Source organism: Filicampus tigris, chromosome 3, assembly GCF_054856515.1.
Source record: "Filicampus tigris isolate MCC_2025a chromosome 3, RoL_Ftig_1.0, whole genome shotgun sequence".
Lineage (NCBI taxonomy): Eukaryota > Metazoa > Chordata > Actinopteri > Syngnathiformes > Syngnathidae > Filicampus > Filicampus tigris.
The window spans coordinates 30,838,367-30,858,888 of record NC_141219.1 but is presented as its reverse complement, the minus strand read 5'-3'; the positions used below and the strand labels follow the sequence as shown (position 1 = coordinate 30,858,888).

General features: G+C 40.9%; 1 protein-coding gene across 4 annotated transcripts in view; it reads right to left on the bottom strand.

Annotated features, from left to right (window-relative positions):
- The window catches only part of tmc3 (transmembrane channel like 3), a 108,780-nt gene that overhangs the window by 60,787 nt on the left and 27,471 nt on the right, over window positions 1-20,522 (bottom strand). For 3 of the 4 annotated variants that reach the window (XM_086025207.1, XM_086025206.1, XM_086025208.1), the window contains exons 6-10: window positions 11,240-11,315; window positions 9,266-9,347; window positions 9,068-9,174; window positions 6,242-6,340; window positions 4,560-4,702 (exon numbers count right to left, since the gene is read on the bottom strand). In XM_086025207.1, the coding sequence (XP_085881333.1) occupies window positions 4,560-4,702; window positions 6,242-6,340; window positions 9,068-9,174; window positions 9,266-9,347; window positions 11,240-11,315 (507 nt within the window). Of the gene's footprint in view, window positions 1-3,897; window positions 4,104-4,559; window positions 4,703-6,241; window positions 6,341-9,067; window positions 9,175-9,265; window positions 9,348-11,239; window positions 11,316-20,522 lie in introns of those variants that run through there. The other variant, XM_086025209.1, reaches the window with a different exon arrangement.

The window sequence follows — 20,522 nt, the reverse complement described above, 5'->3', positions numbered from 1 at the left end:
GGGCAGTTCGTCCCGGGGCCGGACGGGTCGGACCTTCCGGCACGGCCGGACGCCTATTTCTGGGGCAGAGGGCGGGGGGTGACACGTTTGAAAAAAAGGGCTCGACTATGCAAGGGCGGAAGTGAAATTTAGTCCGGCCCAATAAACGGCCCTCATGCCTGTGACATGGTCGCGAGGCGGACAAATTTTATTTCAAGTTGAAGAACCTCACTCTAATTCACCTCCCTCTCTCTTTCTTCTTCGCTTCGGAAATACGCCGTAGCAAACCTGCAGTGTAATGGTTTGCTGGAATTCTTTTATATTGAAGGCCGTGAATAGGAGTAGAGAGGAAGTGTGGAAAATAAATAAGTAACTTGCTAATCCGACCGCACGGAGGGGAGAAGAAGAATGAGACAAAGAATAAGGTGCACTGGCGTTCGACCGCGGGAAATTTGAAACCAGAATGCTGCTTCATTCGCGCACATTGGAGTAGGGGAGCTTTTGCTTGGTAGAAGACAAGCCTGGCAAAACAAAAAAGGTTTCTACTTTGCAATCAAGTGGCCGCCACTCCCCTGCGTGAAGACTGTGTGTAGTGCACACTAGTGTACGTTCCCGCCTGGGGTCGCAGTGGACCTAAGTACACGCAGTTGGGTAACTACTAGTGGCACGTTCAAAGCGTGTTTGAAGCATGTTTGAAGCGTGTCCACAGCGGGTTTGAATAGTAAATTATCCAGCTAAATGATCTTTTAATAAACCTCTGCCGTTAGCATCTCTCCCGCAGTGGCGTCGTGCACGGACGCTTTTTTTATTTTTAGTTTTTGGGGGTTGCAGAACGGGGACGGGGGGCTATAAGTTTTATGAATAAGGGCGGAGGGTCGAGGCTGGAAGGGTGCCCAGGTCAAGGGCGGAGGGTCGCGGCCGGACCGGCAAAAAAGGGTCAAGTGCCCAGCTCTGTATATCTGCAGCTTGGTGCACAAGTGGTTAGCATGTCTCCCTCACATTTCTTTAGTTTTTAATTGTTGGTACTCATGTCTCTGCAACATCACATGGACATCGATGACAATGCCTCTGGATTGGCAGTACGGGGAGGTGGGCCCAAATAGGGAGTGATCAAGTGACTTGCTTGATCTAGGAAAATTTTTTTCCTAGAATAGTTGTTTTCACTCAGAAATTCTAAGTACATTTTACAAGAGAGTTGAGTTTTTTTGGGGTAAATTTGAATTGTTTATTGAATTTTAAAAAAGGGCCACTCAAGGGTTCATGCAAGGTAAGGCAGTTTTATTTGGACAGCACATTTCATACACAAAGCAACCCAATGTGTTTGAGGATCGAACCCACAACCTCCAGTTTGGGATATGACCACCGTACAACTGAGTCATGCCACTCCTTCTGTGTATTAGTATATTACTGGTGTCAGCTGAAATCCTCATACCTCCAGACGAACCGTTTTTCCACGGAAAACAAAACATTGGGAGCTGCAAACACTGAACAAAAACAAAAACATCTGAAACGAAGATTTTAGCTGACATACATCCATCCATTATCTGTACTGCTTCTCCTCACAAGGGTCGCGGGGCGTGCTGGAGCCTATCCCAGCTGTCTTTGGGCAGTAGGCGGGGGACACCCTGAACTGGTTGCCAGCCAATCGCAGGGCACACAGAGACAAACATCCGCACTCACAATCACACCTAGGGCCAATTTAGAGTATCCAATCAACTTACCATGCATGTTTTTGGAATGTGGGAGGAAACCGGAGTGCCCGGAGAAAACCCACGCAGGCACAGGGAGAACATGCAAACTCCACACAGGGAGGCCGGAGCCGGGATCGAACCCACGACCTCTGAACTGTGAGGCGGACGTGCTAACCAGTCGATCACCGTGCCGCCGCTGACATACACATATATATATATATATATATATATATATATATATATATATACATACATATACATATATATACATATACATATATATACATATATATACACATATATACATATATATACATATATATATACATATATATATCTGTATATATCTGTATACGATTAATTTCCAGCTTTTGATCCGATGTGAGACTTTTCTGTCGTTTTCTGGTGTGTATTGTAGATAGTATTTAGTGTGTTCATTTATTGCTTTCACTTGTTATATTATTGATGGTTTGTTGTTGTGATGTAAAATGCTTTGTTAGAGCTGTAGTTGTTATGAAATGTGCTATAAAAATAAAATTGTATTGCTGTAAGCTGCCGTCTTTTTTTTAATTTTTTTTTTTTAATCTGATTTTTTTGTGTGTAACCGTTCATATTACATTATGATTACGACCTCGGTCTCTTTAGGGACGCATGTTCACGCACGAAAGTGACCTGCGTGTGCAGAAGAAGAGACGACGTCACTCATGTGTTTATGGAAATAAAGGTGCAGTGCTGGGCATTTTACTTAAAATTTGCAGTCAGTTTAACGCTTACCGTTTACAGCCAAAGTACCCTTCCGCCGTCAGTCTATCCGCCTTTTTGTCCGGCCGGAAAAAATAGTAATCGCCTATAGGCTGGTCCGCCAATGATTTTAAACGGGTTTCCGTTAGAGTTTCTGACTCCCATCTTTAACTAACTTTAACTTTAACTACCACTTGCAGACGGACCCCCCACCCCCACTCCTCGCTGGGCAATGTTTGAAACGAAAGACTGAGTCACTGCGACATGGAAGCCTGATCAATGCGTCTCCTTTTAGCACCTTCCAAGACCTTTTGGGAGCTTTATGTACCTTTAAGGACCTCAGAAGCCTCACCACATTTAAAGGAGACACATTTAGTCCGGCCCTCAGTCTCATAACTTAGGGAAAACCTCACTTCCTCTCATCTGTTCCCTCACTCCAGTCTGTCCCCGAAAAAACAACAACTCAATCTAACAATACAGTTGTTACAGAAATCTTGCCTCACCATGAAATAGACAGAGCTGGGCAATTTAGTAACATTGAGCGTCTGTCATTTGCCTTTTTTTCTTGGGGGAAAAAAATTACTCGTCTATACGCCTCTAATTTTGTCATTTTCAATGGGCATCCGTTGGCGAGTCCGACTAAACATTCAGTAGAATGCCCAAAGGTCCGTAATAGGCAGATAGACGGACCGTTCCATCACATAGGTGGAATGCCCAGCTCGGTAATTAGGGTACAGCGTGTCGGGGCATTTCTACAGTGAGGCTATTCGGTAGGAGATACAGTATTTGGGGAAATGATGAGGCAAGGCTTTTCGATCTCATTTCATGGCAATGTCACTAAATATGATGTCACATCGTAAGTGCGCATATAAAATGAGCCCATCTGAGCCGTGACTGAATTACTACTATCACCATAAATGTTCACTTTACGCTTCATGTTTCAAGTAGGATTAAATTAAACTCAAATATAAAGTCAATACTGTTACTCAAAACAACTGCAGATTTGATTTCCCTGCTTCCAGCAGTGATTCCACCACCCACGCGGAGCGCATTTCGGGCTCCTGACGTCAATGTTGGATATATGCTACCTCTGGCGGTTCAGACTGCGATTGCATTGCACAAAATTCCATAGGTATCCGATCTGGGACCACATGTGAAAGTGGCCAAAAACTTTGACTTAATAAGATGGCATGATACACATTTTTGAGACGAATACACTTCAATCTGACACTTATAATTTATTTTCCCAAGCCACTCAGAGCCGCAACAATATCAAAGAGCCGCATGCGGCTCCGGAGCCGCGGGACTGCTGCTCCAGTAGGAGTGGCATGGTTCAGGTATAGAGTGCCCGTCTCCCAACCTCGAGGTTGTGGCTTCGATCTTCACCCCCATTAAGTTTCCCTAAAAACCTGCCTTCCCTTGAGTGACTACTTTTTTAAATTTAATAAACATTTACTCAAAAACTCTTCTTGTAAAATTTACTTACCCAAGATGAGGTGGCTCAGGCACCTGGTTAGAATACCTCTTGGACACCTCTGTGGTGAGATGTTCTGGGCACATCCCAATGGGAAGAGGCCCCAGAAAACTGTACGTCTCACGGTTTGTCTGGGAATGCATTGGGATCCCCCTCAGAAGAGCTAGAAGAAGTTGGTAGGGACAGGGAAGTCTGGGCTTCCGTGTTGCCCCTGTGACCTGACCCCAGATAAGCAGAAGAAAATGGATGGATGGATTGAAGTTTTGTTTAACTTTTGAGACATATTTTTCCAGACAATGATGGTTGAATTCCAAAATGTACAACTTTTGGGGTATTTGACTTTGGAGGTTTTGTTCTAACTACTTTAACATTGCACAGTTTATACGCAATTTGACATTACTGTTTTTATTTATTTAACTTGCTCACTTATACAGATAGTCTTAAGCCTTAGCCTGAGTATGGGAATCAATGAACAGTATTGTCATTTCTAGGCATGACTAAGATTAAAAGGCTACATTGCACATAAAATTCTCCTATTTTTCATCCTAGCTGTCAAATTTCAACAAAAAGGAACAATGTGTTTACTGGTGGTTAAAAAAACAAAAGAAAACAACCCATTGATTACACAGATCTATTAAAATATCCATTTGAATTATAACGAATATTACAATTACTTTCTTAATAGAATGATGAAACTGTAGGCAAAGACAGCCATCCCAACCAAGAAGTAGGCAAGGGGCAACCGATATCCTGCACTGCCGATTTTCCTCACCCGCCCGTAATAGCCATAAAATAACACGGAGTACTGTAGGTAACCCTGTGGAGGGTTAGACACACGCACACACGTTAGACACACGCACACACACAAGATTTGACACAGTAACAAATTGTCATATACAGAATTACAAGGGTGGGTTAAATTAGCCTTGATGTACAGGTAAGGGACACTAAATAATGCTTTACTAATTGGGCAGTCTGTCTGTATGTAACGTGCTATTAAAGGGACACTTGGATGAACTTAACATTGGCACTTATATAATAGATTTTCATGTAAAAATTACATCAGTACGAAAATGCCCACCTCAAAAGACTCTGTAGTGATTTAAGGGCTTTTTTTGTGATTGGATTTACGACAAATTGGCATGCTCCCTTTTGAAGCTCAGCTTGTTATTTTTTCGGTCTCAGCGGTCTACGTCACAGGAGGGAGGCAAGCGTGCTAATGTTGCTCGCTTTGTCAGTTCTGTTGTCTAAAACGGCGACCGATCGCCACCAAAATGCAAATGCACCTTACTACTTTTGTCCACTTCAACCTGTGAAAGTATAAAAGTGTTCTGCACAATAGTTTGGATTTATTTACATCAAACGTGAGTTCATCTTGATCACCTCCACAAAATCAAAAATACCGTGGCGATCGCTTTTCCACTTACACAGGCTGAAGCGGACAAGAGCAGGAATGCGCACACGAACTCCGACTGGTTATATTGGTCTGACATTTAGCTACGCTAAAGTTGTGTAAACTCTCAGGAGGCAGACGGCGGCTGTCAGCGAGCGGCAGGCAGCCATCAGGCAAGCGTGGAGCTTTCAGTCGGGGCCGCTTCAGGAGCGTCAGTGTTCAGCAAACAAAAAGTTCCAGCGAGGAGGCGGACTCCACAGCCGAGTGTGGCCGCATTGGGACGCACCATTTTGGCTGCTACATTCCAAATTAGACGGCGTTTTGTAGGTCGAAAAACTGGGGCCATTCCACATCCAAATAAATGTGCACGTCTCCTCATTCCCACTTCAGTCTCTGTAAATATCCTGACTGGTGTTTAATGCCACGCCCGTCTTAACCGTGATCAGCAAAGAAGCAGTGTTTTTGTTTTGTTTTGTTTTTTAGCAAAGAAGCAGTGTGCGCTCGTCCCAGCATAAATCTATGTAGCTCTGCTCACTTCCACATTTCCTCATTCTCATACAAATCAGCCACGGAGAGGTTAATGCTTTTGATATGTTGAAGTGGTCATAGGTAGGGAAGTTCACATGAATTTTGGTGGCAATTGATCACCGTTGTTGGACGTTATTAGCAATAAAAGTACAATGATTGCCAATGGAGAGTTTGTAATCGGTCCCTCCAGTGACTTTGACCGTACATAGAGAGAACGGTAGGGGACGTGGCTATTTTCCTCATTAAAAGAAGGTGGTTTTCAAGTCGTCACTTATTTCCTGATTTCTCCAAAATGAATTGACAAGATAGAAACTGACAACTCTTTTCATTTTCCTGATCAAAAAATATATAAAATGAACTTGTTAGTGAAAACATGGCCATACCCAAGTATCCCTTTAAGCTATTGATTAAACATAACAGGAGAGAGAAGCTTGCCCCAAGGGACCAGATGGTGTCTAGGTCCTGAGCAGAAGCCAGGTGTTCCTTGGGAATAGTTTTACTCCTCGTGGTTCCAAACGGGGCTCCAGCAAGCAGCTAGCACAGTCAAACAAAAACATACTCAATAAATTATCAGGATGGTTGAGCATCAATAAAATGTTGAATAAAAAGTCTAATGTACAATGAATTGTGGTGTAGAAAGGGTTCGAATTAGAATTTCTTAAAAATTTCTTTTTCTTTAAACAATTATGTGTTAGCACACCATTACATCACAATCAAACTTAAAGCAACACTGTGTCATGTCAGTTTTTGTTGATTATGGCGGCGCCATGTGGACAAAAGCGGTAGTGTTTTGACAAAAGTCAACCCATGCCTGCCAGCCCGTAGTGTCGTGAAATCCTGAGCTCTCGCTGGCCTGCGAGTTGGACTGAAATACATTTCTATTTCCAGAGGCTGTGTAAAAGACCAATAGCGATGAGGTAATGAATACAATTTTGTTCAAACAATACTTTTGGGTTTTTTTTTGTTTGTTTTGGGGGTTCTGCCATGACACCAGTAATAGCACATATACGTTCGGATCGACTTCTGTCCTTAATTGCGAAAGGAGGAAGTTAGTATGCCGTGAAGCAATTCAGGACATTTGTATTTTTTTTGTGTGCCAGGGTTGTTCCCATCCTCCTCAAAGTTGCTTAGTGCCAGTAAAAACAATACAGACCCCCCAGGGCATGACAAAGGTCCCATTCAACTACTTGTAAATCAATGTTTCATCAAAAGAGTTGTGAAAAATAATTATCAATGTAATTCTTGCCCAGTGCTGCTTTAAATAAACAATTCCAATAATGTCATGATTTATAAATATCCATTCATTCATTTTCTGTACTGCTTGTCTTTGTTTGGGCTCAGCTGACTTTGGGCCATCGGTGCGACACTGGACTGGTCGCAAGCCAATCACATGGGCGTGGCATGTATAGACAAAGAAGCATTCACATTGACAATCACATTAATGGACAATTTCACTTCTAGATTAACTTTTAATGTATGTATGTGTTGGGGATGTGTGAGAAAGACTGAGTACCCAGAGAAACCCCACACAAGCAATCTCCACAAAGGAAGGCCTGAGTCAAAATTCTAATTTTAAGGGCACTGTAGTGAACTTAATTCAGTTGATTTTCAGTTGTAAATGAAAATATTATAGTGTGTTACTGGTGCTTCAATTATGAATTGTTAAAAGAGAGGTTAATCAGATTAGAGGGGGATTTCCAGTGTGCCTGGCAAGGACAACAGCGACTGTAGAGGTCTTAAAACATCTGCATTCATTTTAAATCAAAAAGGAATATCTTGATCTTGAAATGTCTGAACTCTTTGCAGAGAAAAACTGTGCGAGGTACTTTGTCTTCGGGCATTTATTTTAGGTACTATCTGTCAGAGTGAGTATCATCCAAACCACCCCTGCCCCCACCCACCCCAAGCAACACAGCATAACTGACAATATTTCAATAATGATAATTTACCAACAGCATTTTCTCACATTCATAGCCATTTGCCACCATTTGACATATCTTGAACTTCTCTCCTTGGCTGCATTATTTATATAAAAAAGAGGGAGAGATATTGATCAACTGACAGAGAATTTCATGATGTTCAGTGTTCGATGTTACGACTCAATGCAGAGGGTGTGGACAGAGAGGACATTTTGTCCCAACCAATGGAGCAGCAAAACCAAGGCACTGGGGAATCACAGAGAGGATTACTCGTGTGTGGAAATTGCCTGTGTGTCTATGTCACTGACTATAAATTTGCCATGCCCTTTGGTCTTGAATGCTATCTCGAAAGACTCTTCTAAATCACAGAATAAGCTTGACTTCTTTCCTGCTCCTTTTCGGACTAGCAGTACATGTGTTTTTTTGTTTATTTTTATTTTATTTTTGGGTTGAAGAATACTTATATTGTGGACTTTTGTGCTGTTTTTGTATGGGTTTTTTGGACCGCATGTTTGAAATAAATTCAAAAATCAAAATCAAATCAAACCTAAATCAATAGGCTAAATGTGAATCAGCCAACACTTAAATGTTATTGTGAGTTCTAGAATAGATAAATCAAACCTTGATTCGGATATATATTATACTATACATCTGAAATATTATTTTCAAAAGCGATAGTGTGACAAGATCAAGAGGAGGTAGAAAAAAAGAAGAACTAATTTCCAAAAGCTATAAATCAATTTTTATTATTTGAGATGTGAAATGATGTGTATTTGGTCAGACCTGTAAATTTTAACAAACATTATTTCATCCTGCATAAACAAACATATACACATTACAGTTTATTGCAGCCTGGAACCCAGATCTTCTTTTATTCTATTTCTAATATATTTTTGTATATTATTTTGTCAAATTGTGACATGATCGTGTTGGTACTAAGGGGGGGTGATTGGATTAAGTCCCAATGAAATATCTGTATCTGTAAATATCTCTACACCCAGATATGAAAAGCACTGCTCACTGGGTTTTTTTTCCACTATTTTCCTTCTCTTCTTCTTCTTCTCTTCATCCTTTGTGTACTGAGAAAATGTTGGTGGAATTTACTCAGTTTTATTTTGTCAAGTAGTTGCACAAAATAAAATCCAGCACGCCCCGCGACCCTTGTGAGGAGAAGCGGTACAGATAATGGATGGATGGATACTGTAAAACTACTGAGGTGATATTCCCACACTCCCTTAATGAGTATAATTTTGATGTCCTCAAAGATAAATATTAAATACTGCAGCAACAAAAAACAATTTATGAAATGTATTCATGTATATGCACGGAGTACAACACTGACCTCTGGTAACACTATGAAGGCTCCAGTCATAATGGTGAGGACAATGTTGATCCCAAATAACCAGCGAAGGAATATGAAGTAGGAGGCGACACCCGACCCAAAATGACCTCACAACAGAGGAGAAAACATTTATATGAGAAATTTAGGCGTGTGTGTGCGCGTGTGTGTTTTTGCCCGAGAACAGAAAATAAGACTTACTTTCAATTTTCTTAATCCTCACTTCCCAAGGTATGAACACAACCGCAATGTTATATAGAAGACGAGACATTTTCTTCAGCATCTGCAGGATGAAAAAAAAAATTGTTTGGATACAACAACCACTTCATTGTAATGGCTTTTAGTTATATATTCATCTACATTTATTTTCATGGTTCATGCAAACGCTGGTTGAAAAAAATAATGGAAAAAGAAAATCATGAAATTTGATCTTGCGGCAGAATTTCATTACTGTGCATGTTACTGTGCGATGATTTACAGCCGTGCTTTTAACAGTCTTATGTTCACTGAGATAATATTTGCAGCCTAATATTACGTAGTAGTAGTTCCATGCTCTTTCTACCTTACACAGCCACTGAAAGCACATAAGATGGTAAATAGCGTGAAGTATTGCTGTTGTTTATTTCGATTTGAGACAGAAAACTGAAAACAGAACTGTGATGCATTATTCAATGTCTGGTTTTTGCAGGACTGTAATCCACATATGACTGCATCAATTGAAAATTATGATTGAGCATCACATCAGATGAAATGCTGAGTTTTCACAATCAGAGGCCAAACTGCAAATTAATTATTCATCATCAGACTGCTCGCTTTAAGACAATTTATTCTAATGGAGCCTGAGCAGCCTTAACACTGTAATCAAACAGCGCTATAACAACAGGCCATAAAATTTCTATGACTGCAGTGCACAAAATAGCTTCATAATGCCTGTGCTTATCTGGGTAAAACATAAACGGTTGAAGTAGATCAAGAAATTCTGAAACCCATGCAAAGGTAATCATGCTCTTTTTTTTTCATTCAATCATTATGGCTGTAACCATCAGATCATATTGCAGTGGAGTGGATATTATTGAAAAAGAGCCTCTCAGCAAAAATTCTGCTGTTGTGCAAAGTGTATATTTACTGCTCTTCCCAGACACATATTACACGGTGACAACATTAGAAATGAAATATAAACGTGACATACAGTAAATATTCTACAATATAATCAGTGTCAACTGTATGTTCAGGATCAGGACCCAAGTCCCCTTATTTGCCTAAAGAAATATCAAGGGCCTGTATTATTAAGAAACATAAGAATTAACACAAAATTAAAGAAAGTCAGGCTCCAAAACATACATGACAGGAAAACAAAGGGCCAAAACATCACCTTTTTTTTTTTTTTATCTGTTTCCAAAACGATTAAATACTCCCGAATTGGGAATTTCAAGCATGCCCTTGGGGACTTGGAATTTACAGCAAGGATAATGGTTCAACTGTCATGGTCAGACTCAAGATTACTTTTTAAAAACAATTTAATGTAATTTTCTCTATTTAAAAAATAATGATAATAACAATAATAAATCATTTTCTCAATAGTTTATAGTGTTGAATTGAACTGATCATTGCTTCTGCCTTATTCTATAACACTGATAATTTGGGCTTCGAAGGAGGTAAATTGGGCTTCAAAGGAGGGTCTATACTCCATGGCAGACCCTTCAATCTGGCTTTAAAATCCCACCACTACACAGACAGCGCTGATCAAAATCACAAACGACCTTCCCATCTCCGCCGACTCAGGAGAGAGGACATAATTATGCACCATCCATCCTCCTTCTTATCTGAACACCTTGTTCTCACCGGTACAGCTCTTTTCTGGATCCCCTCATCTCTTTCCAACAGACAACAGTTTGTCCGTCTTGATTAGCTACGGATCCACTTCAGCGCCAGTTAACCAAAGCATGTCAAACGTTGACATGATCCACTATCCCTTCCCTAGTTTTCGTCCATATGTTTGGTCCAAGAAAGCATTGTGGCTGTGGCCATGAGGGGTGTTTTGCTTTGTGCAACACGATTGCCAAGTTGTTTTTGACCACAAATGTATCGCTCTTCATTACAGAAATCCAAAAATTGTGTGGTTTGGAAATCTTACCAGTGTGATTGCAATATTCTCAACTCATCTTCTATACATACATCAGCTCCTGCTGTTTGGTAGCCTCTGGTTCTTGTTAGGCGTCCCTCATACTTGAGTACTATCTCTCTGGCATGTCTGGAAAATAGCACATCATGGTGATTAAGTCTTTTTAAAATAAAAATGTCGCATCTAAAAACAATACACGGTACACAATCTCTAAATTCCTAAACCAGTAATCGCTGTACGTTTTTACAAATTTATTTATATAAAACACGGTACATTGTGATTGCACAATGATGATGGTTCTGCGGAAAAACTAAGAATAAGGATTTCAAGGTACAGTCCCCTCCCCTCGTCAAACCTCACGTAAATTGGAGTTCCTCTTGTAGAATGATTAAGTGATTACATTCATTTATAGGCTACTATAAATGCCATACTTTGTATTTATATAATTATCTCGAAAGCAGCCATAGTGGGGCACAAGCCATGCAAAGTGGAGGCGGGTCCCAAGCCCGGGTATATGCGGAGGGTTGTGTCAGGAAGGGCATCCGTCTTAAAATGTTGCCAAACAATAATGAGCATTGATCCATAAAATCCCATAACAGATGGGTCGCCGTTAACAACCACCACCATCCACGTCGTTAAGATAGAGGACGCTGGTGGAAATTCAGCTACTGTGCGTTAAAGGCCAAGGAGAGGTGGAAAGTGGATTCAAAGGCAGAAACAGAAGAGGAAAGCACAAAGCCTAGACCTAAAAATGGGGACTTTAAATGTTGGGACTATGACAGGCAAAGCTAGGTAGTTGCATGATTTGATATGGTGATTAGGAGAAAGGTTTATACTGTATATCGTATGTCCAGGAGACCAAGTAGAAAGACAGTAAAGCAAGAGGCTTAGATGCAGGGTTCAAATTGTTTTACCTTGATGTAAGTGGAGTAGGAGTTATCTTAAAGGAAGTGTCAGTAAAGAATGTTCTAGAGGTGAAAAGAAAGATGAGGCTGAAACTTGAAATTGAAAAAAGATGTTATGTTTAATGTCCGCTGATAGTGTAGTGGTACACACGCTATCATGGTCACAGTTGGCGTAGGGGTACACTCGCCTGAGTTGTGTGCGGGCAGCGTGGGATCGATTCCCGCTCAGTGACAGTGTCTATGTGTGCCCTGCGACTGGCTGGCGACCAGTTCGGGGTGTAGTCTGCCTTCGCCCATTGACGGCTGGGATAGGCTCCAGCAACTCCCCGCGACCCTATATAGGATAAGCGGTTTGGAAGATGACATGACATGTTATGTTTACTGAAATTGGTGGCTATGCCCCACCGATAGGATGATTTAAAAGAGAAATAAAAACTCTTGAAGGAACTAGATGAAGCAGTTCTGAGCATCCCAGGTGGAAAGAGAGTCTGGAGTGGTGAAGACGGCAATGGACATGCTGGTGAAGGAAACGGGTAATAATAGGTAGTAATGGGTACATTTGATATCAGGAAAGGAACATGGAGGGACAGATGATTGTGGATTTTGCCAAAAGGATGGAAATGGCTGTTGTGAAAACCTTCTTCCAGAAGAGGCTGGAACATAGGGTGAGCTACAAGAACGGAGGTATAAGCACGTGGGTGGATTACATCTTGTGGAGACGATGTCATCCTCCGGGATGGCCACTGGACTGGCCCTGCCAGTGACCTCTCGTCTGGTGTCCGGGATGCCCGCCGGTAGGGCTGAATGATATTTCTGACCGTTATTGCGATTTTGATTTGATTTGCGATTTTCTTGAAATAAAAGCTTCAGTGCAATATTCACAATGGACAGTAACATTTCCAAACACGACAGAAAATGCCATTATATTATTAAAAACATTTAAAGCTAGTACTCTAATAATGCAAGGACACTAAAGAGGTTTGTGAGTGAAGCAGTCCTTTTTCAAGTTTTTAAAAATCGTTCAAGTAAGGCAAAACCTACTGTACTACTTGCCGTCAAGTATAAATATGCATTTATGTGTAATTGTGTATATGCATTTTTTTTTAACCCAAACATTTTTTACATTTTATGTTCTTTGTACATAAATGTAAGATTATGTACAGGTATCAATATTTTACCATGTTTTTGCTAGAGACTTAAAAGAGACTGAGAGATCTGTAATATGTCCTCAAATTCATATCATGGTATTAATTGAATCTTTTGGTCCTAAAAGCAATGGTGGGTGTAAAAATCAGAATGGGGGTATTTGTGTTTTGGTTATTTAAGTGTGATAATGTAAATATTTCTTGTTAAAATGGGTCAGAAAGTATCATATTCATTCTTCTCTCTGCTTCTTGTCATTCAAAGTATCCATTTTCATTTCTGCTTTTCTTTAATGTGATGAAATCTATTTAACAAAACCTTCGTCCCTTAGCAAAGCTAAATTGATTCAAAATTATAATTTCAAGACCTGTTGTTGTGTAAATCTCAAAACTCAGTACTCTGTGATGCAAAACAATGCAAATAACAGTAATGATATAATTATTTAATAAACGTGTGACGTTGCGCTCTTTGTCATGGCTGACGTCAGTCGTTTCCGTGTAAGAACGTGCTGAATTGCTAATGTAGCTGTCGTCTTATTTTATGTCTAGATACATTTTAATTGTAATACACATTTTCTGTTCATAGCTGCTGGCTCTCCGCTCTCACATGGTTCTAGCAAGACTTCTGTGAAAAGTGTATGGCTAAGCACTTATTTTGGGTCTTCCCGACTCTGCATTTCACTTTAGTGATTAGCACACTTAGCGACTTCTCGTTCGCCTCCTCAGTGAAAACACTACTTATTAGTGAGATCGTTTATTTGTCACCACGGAGGAGAGAGGGTCAACATCACACAGCTCGTTGCTGCTGGTGTGCACAGACTTACATATACTCTAGTATAAATAAAGTCTGTGCTGCTGCAGTGAAAGCTAGGTTAGCGCCTAGCATTTAAGCAGTCGCGAAAGAAATGACTTATGGGAGTAAGAGCAACAACGTGACGTAGACGCAACGTTTTTTTTTAACCAGTTCGGCGCTGGTTAATGTGACCGTTCCACAGTAGCATGCCGCTGATTGGTGAATGTCAGGCATAAGAGCCCTTTCAAAAAACGCAGCTTTGACAATCTCGAAATCACGTTGTCTGAGATTGCGTTTTTCGGTCCCAAAACCTGTGGACGCCACCCAAGCCTGTTCCCTCACTGGAGCCTGTTGCGGTGGCGCAAGACGTGTGGCCGCCATCGACTTCTGTGTGGCCTCCGGGACGGCCACTGGACTGGCCCCGCCAGTGACCTCTCATCTGGTGTCCGGGATGCCCGCCGGACTGACCCCAATTGATTGGATGTCTGGGATTTGTCCCTTGTGTGTGTGTGTGTGGGGGGGGGTGTCGGAGGGGTACTCCCATGATCGTTCTTGGCTGGTTTCTGTTTAGGATTTAGTTTAATGTTTTCCATGTTTTCCTTGTGTTGCTTTGTCTGTCTGGCTCATTAGGTTATTGGGTCCTCCTGTGCTTGTTTTTCAGTTTTTGTCATTGCAGCCATTTGCCAAAATCAAAAAAGTTTATTTTATTTCTCATTAATGTACACTCAGCACCAAATCTTGACAGAAAAAAACAGAAATGTAGAATTTTTTTGCCAATTTATGGAAAAAGAAAAGCTGAAATATCATATGGTTATAAATATACAGACCCTTTGCAAAAAAAACCTTCAGAAAAACGGGCACTGCTCATCACCTGCCCAGTACAATTGCTACAGTGAATCATGGTGGTGGGAGCGTCGTGTTGTGGGGATGTATTTCAGCTGCAGGGACCAGTCGTCCTACTGGTTGCAATTGAAGGAAAGATGAATGCCAAGTACAGAGATATCCTGGAGCAAAACTTCTTCCAGAGTAATCAGGACCTCAGACTGGGCCGAAGGTTCACCTTTCAACAGCACAATGACACGAAGCACATAGCTAAAAGAACAAATGACCCAGCCAGAACCCTGACCTAAACCTGATTGACCATCTCTGAAAATGGCTGTCCACCACAGTTCACCATCCAGCCTTGCAGAACTGGAGAGGATCTGCAAGGAAGAATGGCAGAGGATCCCCAAATCCAGGTGTGAAAAAGTTGTGTCATTCTCAAGAAGACTCATAGCTGTACTAGCTCAAAAGGGTGTTTGCGTCAGGGTGTGGATGTGTAACCCAGTAGAGAAAACGTTATATTTTATTTTAATTCAATGCACCATTTTACTTTGAAAAACATTTATTTTGGTAAGAGGAAGTGTGCATTTTCTGTCTTACTTCATTTCCCTTGTGGAATGTCACTTAGGTGATAATGACTTTCGAATTGGACAAAGTCAAGTTGTCCCGCCTACTCAAGACGCCATCTCAAGTTAACCTTGGCTTTTTCGTTCTTTTCCGCTTGGATGCCCAACTGAAAGGTTGCGTGACAATTTCTTTTGAGTGCTGATGCTAATATACCGTCTAGGTGAGTGAGAAACATATTGGAGTTGAAGTAAATGTGACCAATATTCAAATGCTTTATTTTAAAAGTGTGAATCCCAACGGGGACTGAGGGTCCGTGACAGTCCGTGATCATACTACAGTAAGTTTGGCGAGCCAGCCAGGAGCATTTTCTTGTACTACGCAAGCTCAAATATATCCTAAAATGGATGTTATTGAAGAACAGTCTGTTAAGATTCCAAACTCGGTGATAGTCATTGGAATAGCTGGAGATGAGCAATGCGAAACAATTGAAACAATATGGGTCAATTGCAAGAGCCATAAAAGTAGATGATGTTACTTCCAAGTATCACCGTAGTGTAATCATGGAATACTACTCAGGAACCGCTGTAGACTCTATTGATCCTTTGCCATTGATTCATGTATCGGACGGTGGGGTTAGCTCGAAGATACAGTGTCTTGCTAGTGTTTACACAGAAAGTGTTGGGAATGACACAACGAAAGCATATCTCAGTGATATTCAAAACCTAGGTAAAGTGAGTGGTAGAGACTATGCAGAAGTTCTGAAAGACATGATGTCACAGATTAATGATTCCATCAAAGTGCTTGTAACAGAATCACCCGAACTAACCGATTTACCTGATAATCCACCTGCAACTCTGTCAGTAGAACCACAGCCCTCTGTAGTTGAGCATAACTTTAGAGGTGTACACCGAACCATTACCAACCGATCACCCTGCAATCCGAGTACACCAGCAATTTCAGCACAAGATTTAAATCCCCCAGAAGTGCAATGTGTTGTAGTTGAACACATAGTAAAAAGGGATGACTCTTCAGGGCCACAATTCTCACAAAAGCTTAGAGCCTTTTCAGCCAAGGATCCTCGCCCTAATTATGAGCCAGATTATGATACTTGGCGCTCCAGTGTGGAGCTAGTCATGACTGATACCTCCATGTCTCAATTGCAACAAACCCGGAAAATCATTGAGTGTCTTTTACCCCCTGCTGCTGATGTCATCAAGCACTTGAACCTTAACAGCTCACCTGCCGAGTATCTCCAGTTGTTGGATTCTGCTTTTGGAACGGTACAAGATGGAGGAAAACTATTCGGCAAGTTTCTTGACACATATCAAAATACTGGTCAGAAACCGTCATCATATTTGCAACACCTACAAGGAGCATTGACGCTCACTGTAAAACGGGGCGGTGCTACAAGCAAGGATTTTGACAAACTACTCCTAACACAGTTTTTTTGAGGTTGTTGGAATGATTCCTTACTAACTGACCTTCAACTAAAACAAAAGAGAACAAGTACCCCAACTTTTGCTGACCTACTGTTATTGCGCACCGAAGAGGATCAATATGCTGCCAAAACTATGAGAATGAGACAACACTTGGGAGGTTCAAAGCAAAAAGTGACTTCTCATATGCAAATAGCCGAATCTGTCACTGAAGATGATAGCAACATTGCTATTTTGAGTACAGTTACAAGCAGTTACAAGAAAACTCTCAAACCAAGTTGCAGAAATCCAAAGTCAACTGGTGAAGCTAACTGCCAAAACATCAAAAACGAAAGCTCAGAAGGCAAAGACTGAAAAACCCAAAGTGAGACCAAAAGAGAAACTAAAGCAGGATATGAGTACAAAAGAATCCATTGGACGAACCAAAAATACTCAATCGACGGCACCTAAACCGGGGTATTGTTTCCAATGTGGTGAAGATGGCCACATAAAGCCAAACTGTTAAAATGAACCCAATGCAGCTTTAGTGACAGAAAAGCGGAGCATTTTTAAAGAAAAACTAAGGAAGTGGGAAGCTGAAAATCCTACACCTGCTACTACACAGTTAAACTAAGTACAGTCTCTGTTGCGGGACAAATGGAGACCGTAGCTGGACAGTCACATCCCACCAAAGCAAAATGCAAAGTTAACCTTAAACAATCTTTAGCAAACCAGCAAAAGTACAGTTTGCCAAAAGGCCTGGTTGGTTCGAAATGTACCGCTGTAGTTGACATTGCAGGTGTCAATGTTAACTGTCTCCTTGAGTCTGGGTCACAGTGACTACAGTCACAGAATCATTTTACAAACAGAACCTTCCAGACCAAATCCTTAATCCACTCTGTAACCTTTTGGAGGTAGAAGGCGCTGCAGGACAGCCTGTACATTACTTAGGTTACGTAGAGTTGTGTGTTACTTTTCCAAAATATTTTTTAGGCGAAGTGATTGACATACCAACGTTGGCTCTCGTTGTTCCAGATGTACACCCGAACAGTGAAACACCATTGTTAGTGGGAATGAATGTGCTTGATGTTCTTTATGAGAATTATTTAGACATCAATATGATTGAGCATTTACCTGTTCCTTTTGGGTGCAGAGCACTTCAGAAGACTTGAGATCAGACACTTACAAAACAAAGTAACCAATTCCACTCCCAGCTGACTCTTGTTTACCAATCATATTTCTTCTTCTACTCATAAACGCTGCAATGACAATGTCACTACCATCACTTACAGGCCAATACCAGCTGCTCACAGTACCACCACCCTCACTAGCTCCCCCTGCAGGCCCTCATTATCATTACCACTATCGGACAATTTTCCCATTGAAACCATCACCGGCAGACGCTTCCCTTGCACACACAAACAACGTGGTTTTAACAGTGGTAATCTAGTATATGTTAATACTGCTCATTCGTACCACCATGAGCGCACGTCCAGCACAATAATTAATCTGGCCGTGCTGAACGTGCGCTCCCTTTTAAACAAAACTTTTATCATAAACGACCTGATTTTAGACAATAATTTACATGGTATACTTTTGTCTGAGACATGGCTTGGTACAGATGCTCCAGTTGCTCTCAACGAGGCTTGCCCACCGAATTTTAACTTTTTATTTTCTACAAGGGATGGCAAAAGAGGAGGCGGGACTGCATCAATTTTTATTAATACTCTTTTATCAAAGGAGATCATTTTTAGCAGCTATTTATCGTTTGAACACCATGCCTTTGTTTTTAGCAGTCCCCCTATTCTCTGCATTACCGTCTATAGATCTCCCCATCATTCCACTTCTTTTATTACAGAATTTTCAGAATTCTTATCCATTTTATATTCCAGTTATAACAGGATATTAATAACTGGCGATTTTAATATACACATGGACAACATCTCGGACCCACTATCCAGAGATTTTTCAAACCTTTTAAACTGCTTGGATTTTAAACAGCACGTCTTGCAGCCAACTCACAACAGAGGACACACCCTGGATTTGGTTATAACCTATGGCTTGTCTGCTGGTGTGTCCTCTGTTGTTGACTTGGCAGTGTCAGACCACTACTGTGTCTATTTTAACATCGCCAGTTTTAACCATCTAGCAGTCCCGGTCAGAACAGTGAAGAAACGCTACCTATCTTCTGAGGTGGCAGCAAATTTTATCGAGATCTTAAAAAACACTCCTGCTGACATTTTACCTGCACCCTGTGATCTTATTGTTGACAATTTTAACCTACATCTTAAATCATCATTAGATTCAGTAGCTCCACTTTTAATTAAAACAACAAAAACAAAGACTGTACCCCCGTGGAGAAACAATGCTATCAAAATATCAAAGAGAAAATGCAGGAGTGCAGAGAGGAGGTGGAGAAAAAGTAAACTTACAGTACACTATGAAATTTTATGCGAACAACTGAAATCTTACAATAAAACAGTAAAACTGGCAAGATCTTCCTATTTCTCAAACCTCATTACAGTCAATAAAAACAACCCCAGGGTTCTCTTCTCCACCTTTGAACTTTTAACTAGTTCTGATTTTAATAAGTCCCCACAGAGACCAACAGATGCTCTCTGTGAGGACTTTGCAGACCACTTCAGTAAAATCGATGACATAAGATCCAGTCTTTTAGCCCGTCAAAACACAAGTTTTAATAAACCCGGACAATCATATTTACATGAGGAAACACTGGAAAGTTTTGCCCTGGTTGATGCAAGGACACTTGTTCGAGTTTTCTCCCAGGTAAACCCAACAACCTGCCTTTTGGATCCAATTCCCACATTTCTTTTTAAGACATTTTATGGATTTTTTGAAGAACAAATTTTAAATATAGTCAATTGCTCTCTTCAGACAGGCGTCTTCCCCGCTGCCTTTAAAACGGCGGTGGTGAAGCCCCTTCTGAAGAAGAGCGGTTCTGACCCGAGCGTTTTTAATAACTACAGACCCGTATCCAACTTACCGTTTTTAAGTAAGATTTTAGAAAAACTGGTTTTCATCCAGTTGAATCATTTTTTAAATACAAATAATATTTTGGAGAAATATCAATCTGGTTTTAGGATGAACCACAGTACGGAGACTGCTCTTTTAAGGATCTTAAATGATATTAGGTGCACTGCAGACGTGAGAAAACTCACAGTCTTGGTGCTACTGGATCTAAGCGCTGCTTTTGATACAGTAGATCACCAAATTTTATTAAATAGACTTAAAAATCTAGTGGGCATCTCTGGTACTGTTTTTGACTGGTTTTATTCCTATCTCACAGACCGATATTTCTTTGTAAGTATGGATACTTGTTCCTCTAAAACTCATGAAATTAAATGTGGGGTTCCTCAAGGTTCGATTTTAGGCCCCTTACTTTTTAATCTTTATATGCTTCCCCTCGGGGATGTCATCAGGGGACACGGCATCAGCTTTCACAGCTATGCTGATGACACGCAGCTGTATATTGCCGTGTCTCCTGATGACACAGGACCCATTGATACCCTTTTAAATTGCATTTTAGATATCAAGTCATGGATGGCAGATAATTTCCTACAGCTCAATCAGGACAAGACTGAGGTTTTAGTTATCGGTCCCGAAGGTCAGAGAGAGAAGCTTTTACCAAAACTACACATTTTTAATCCCTCACACTGTGTGAAGAACCTTGG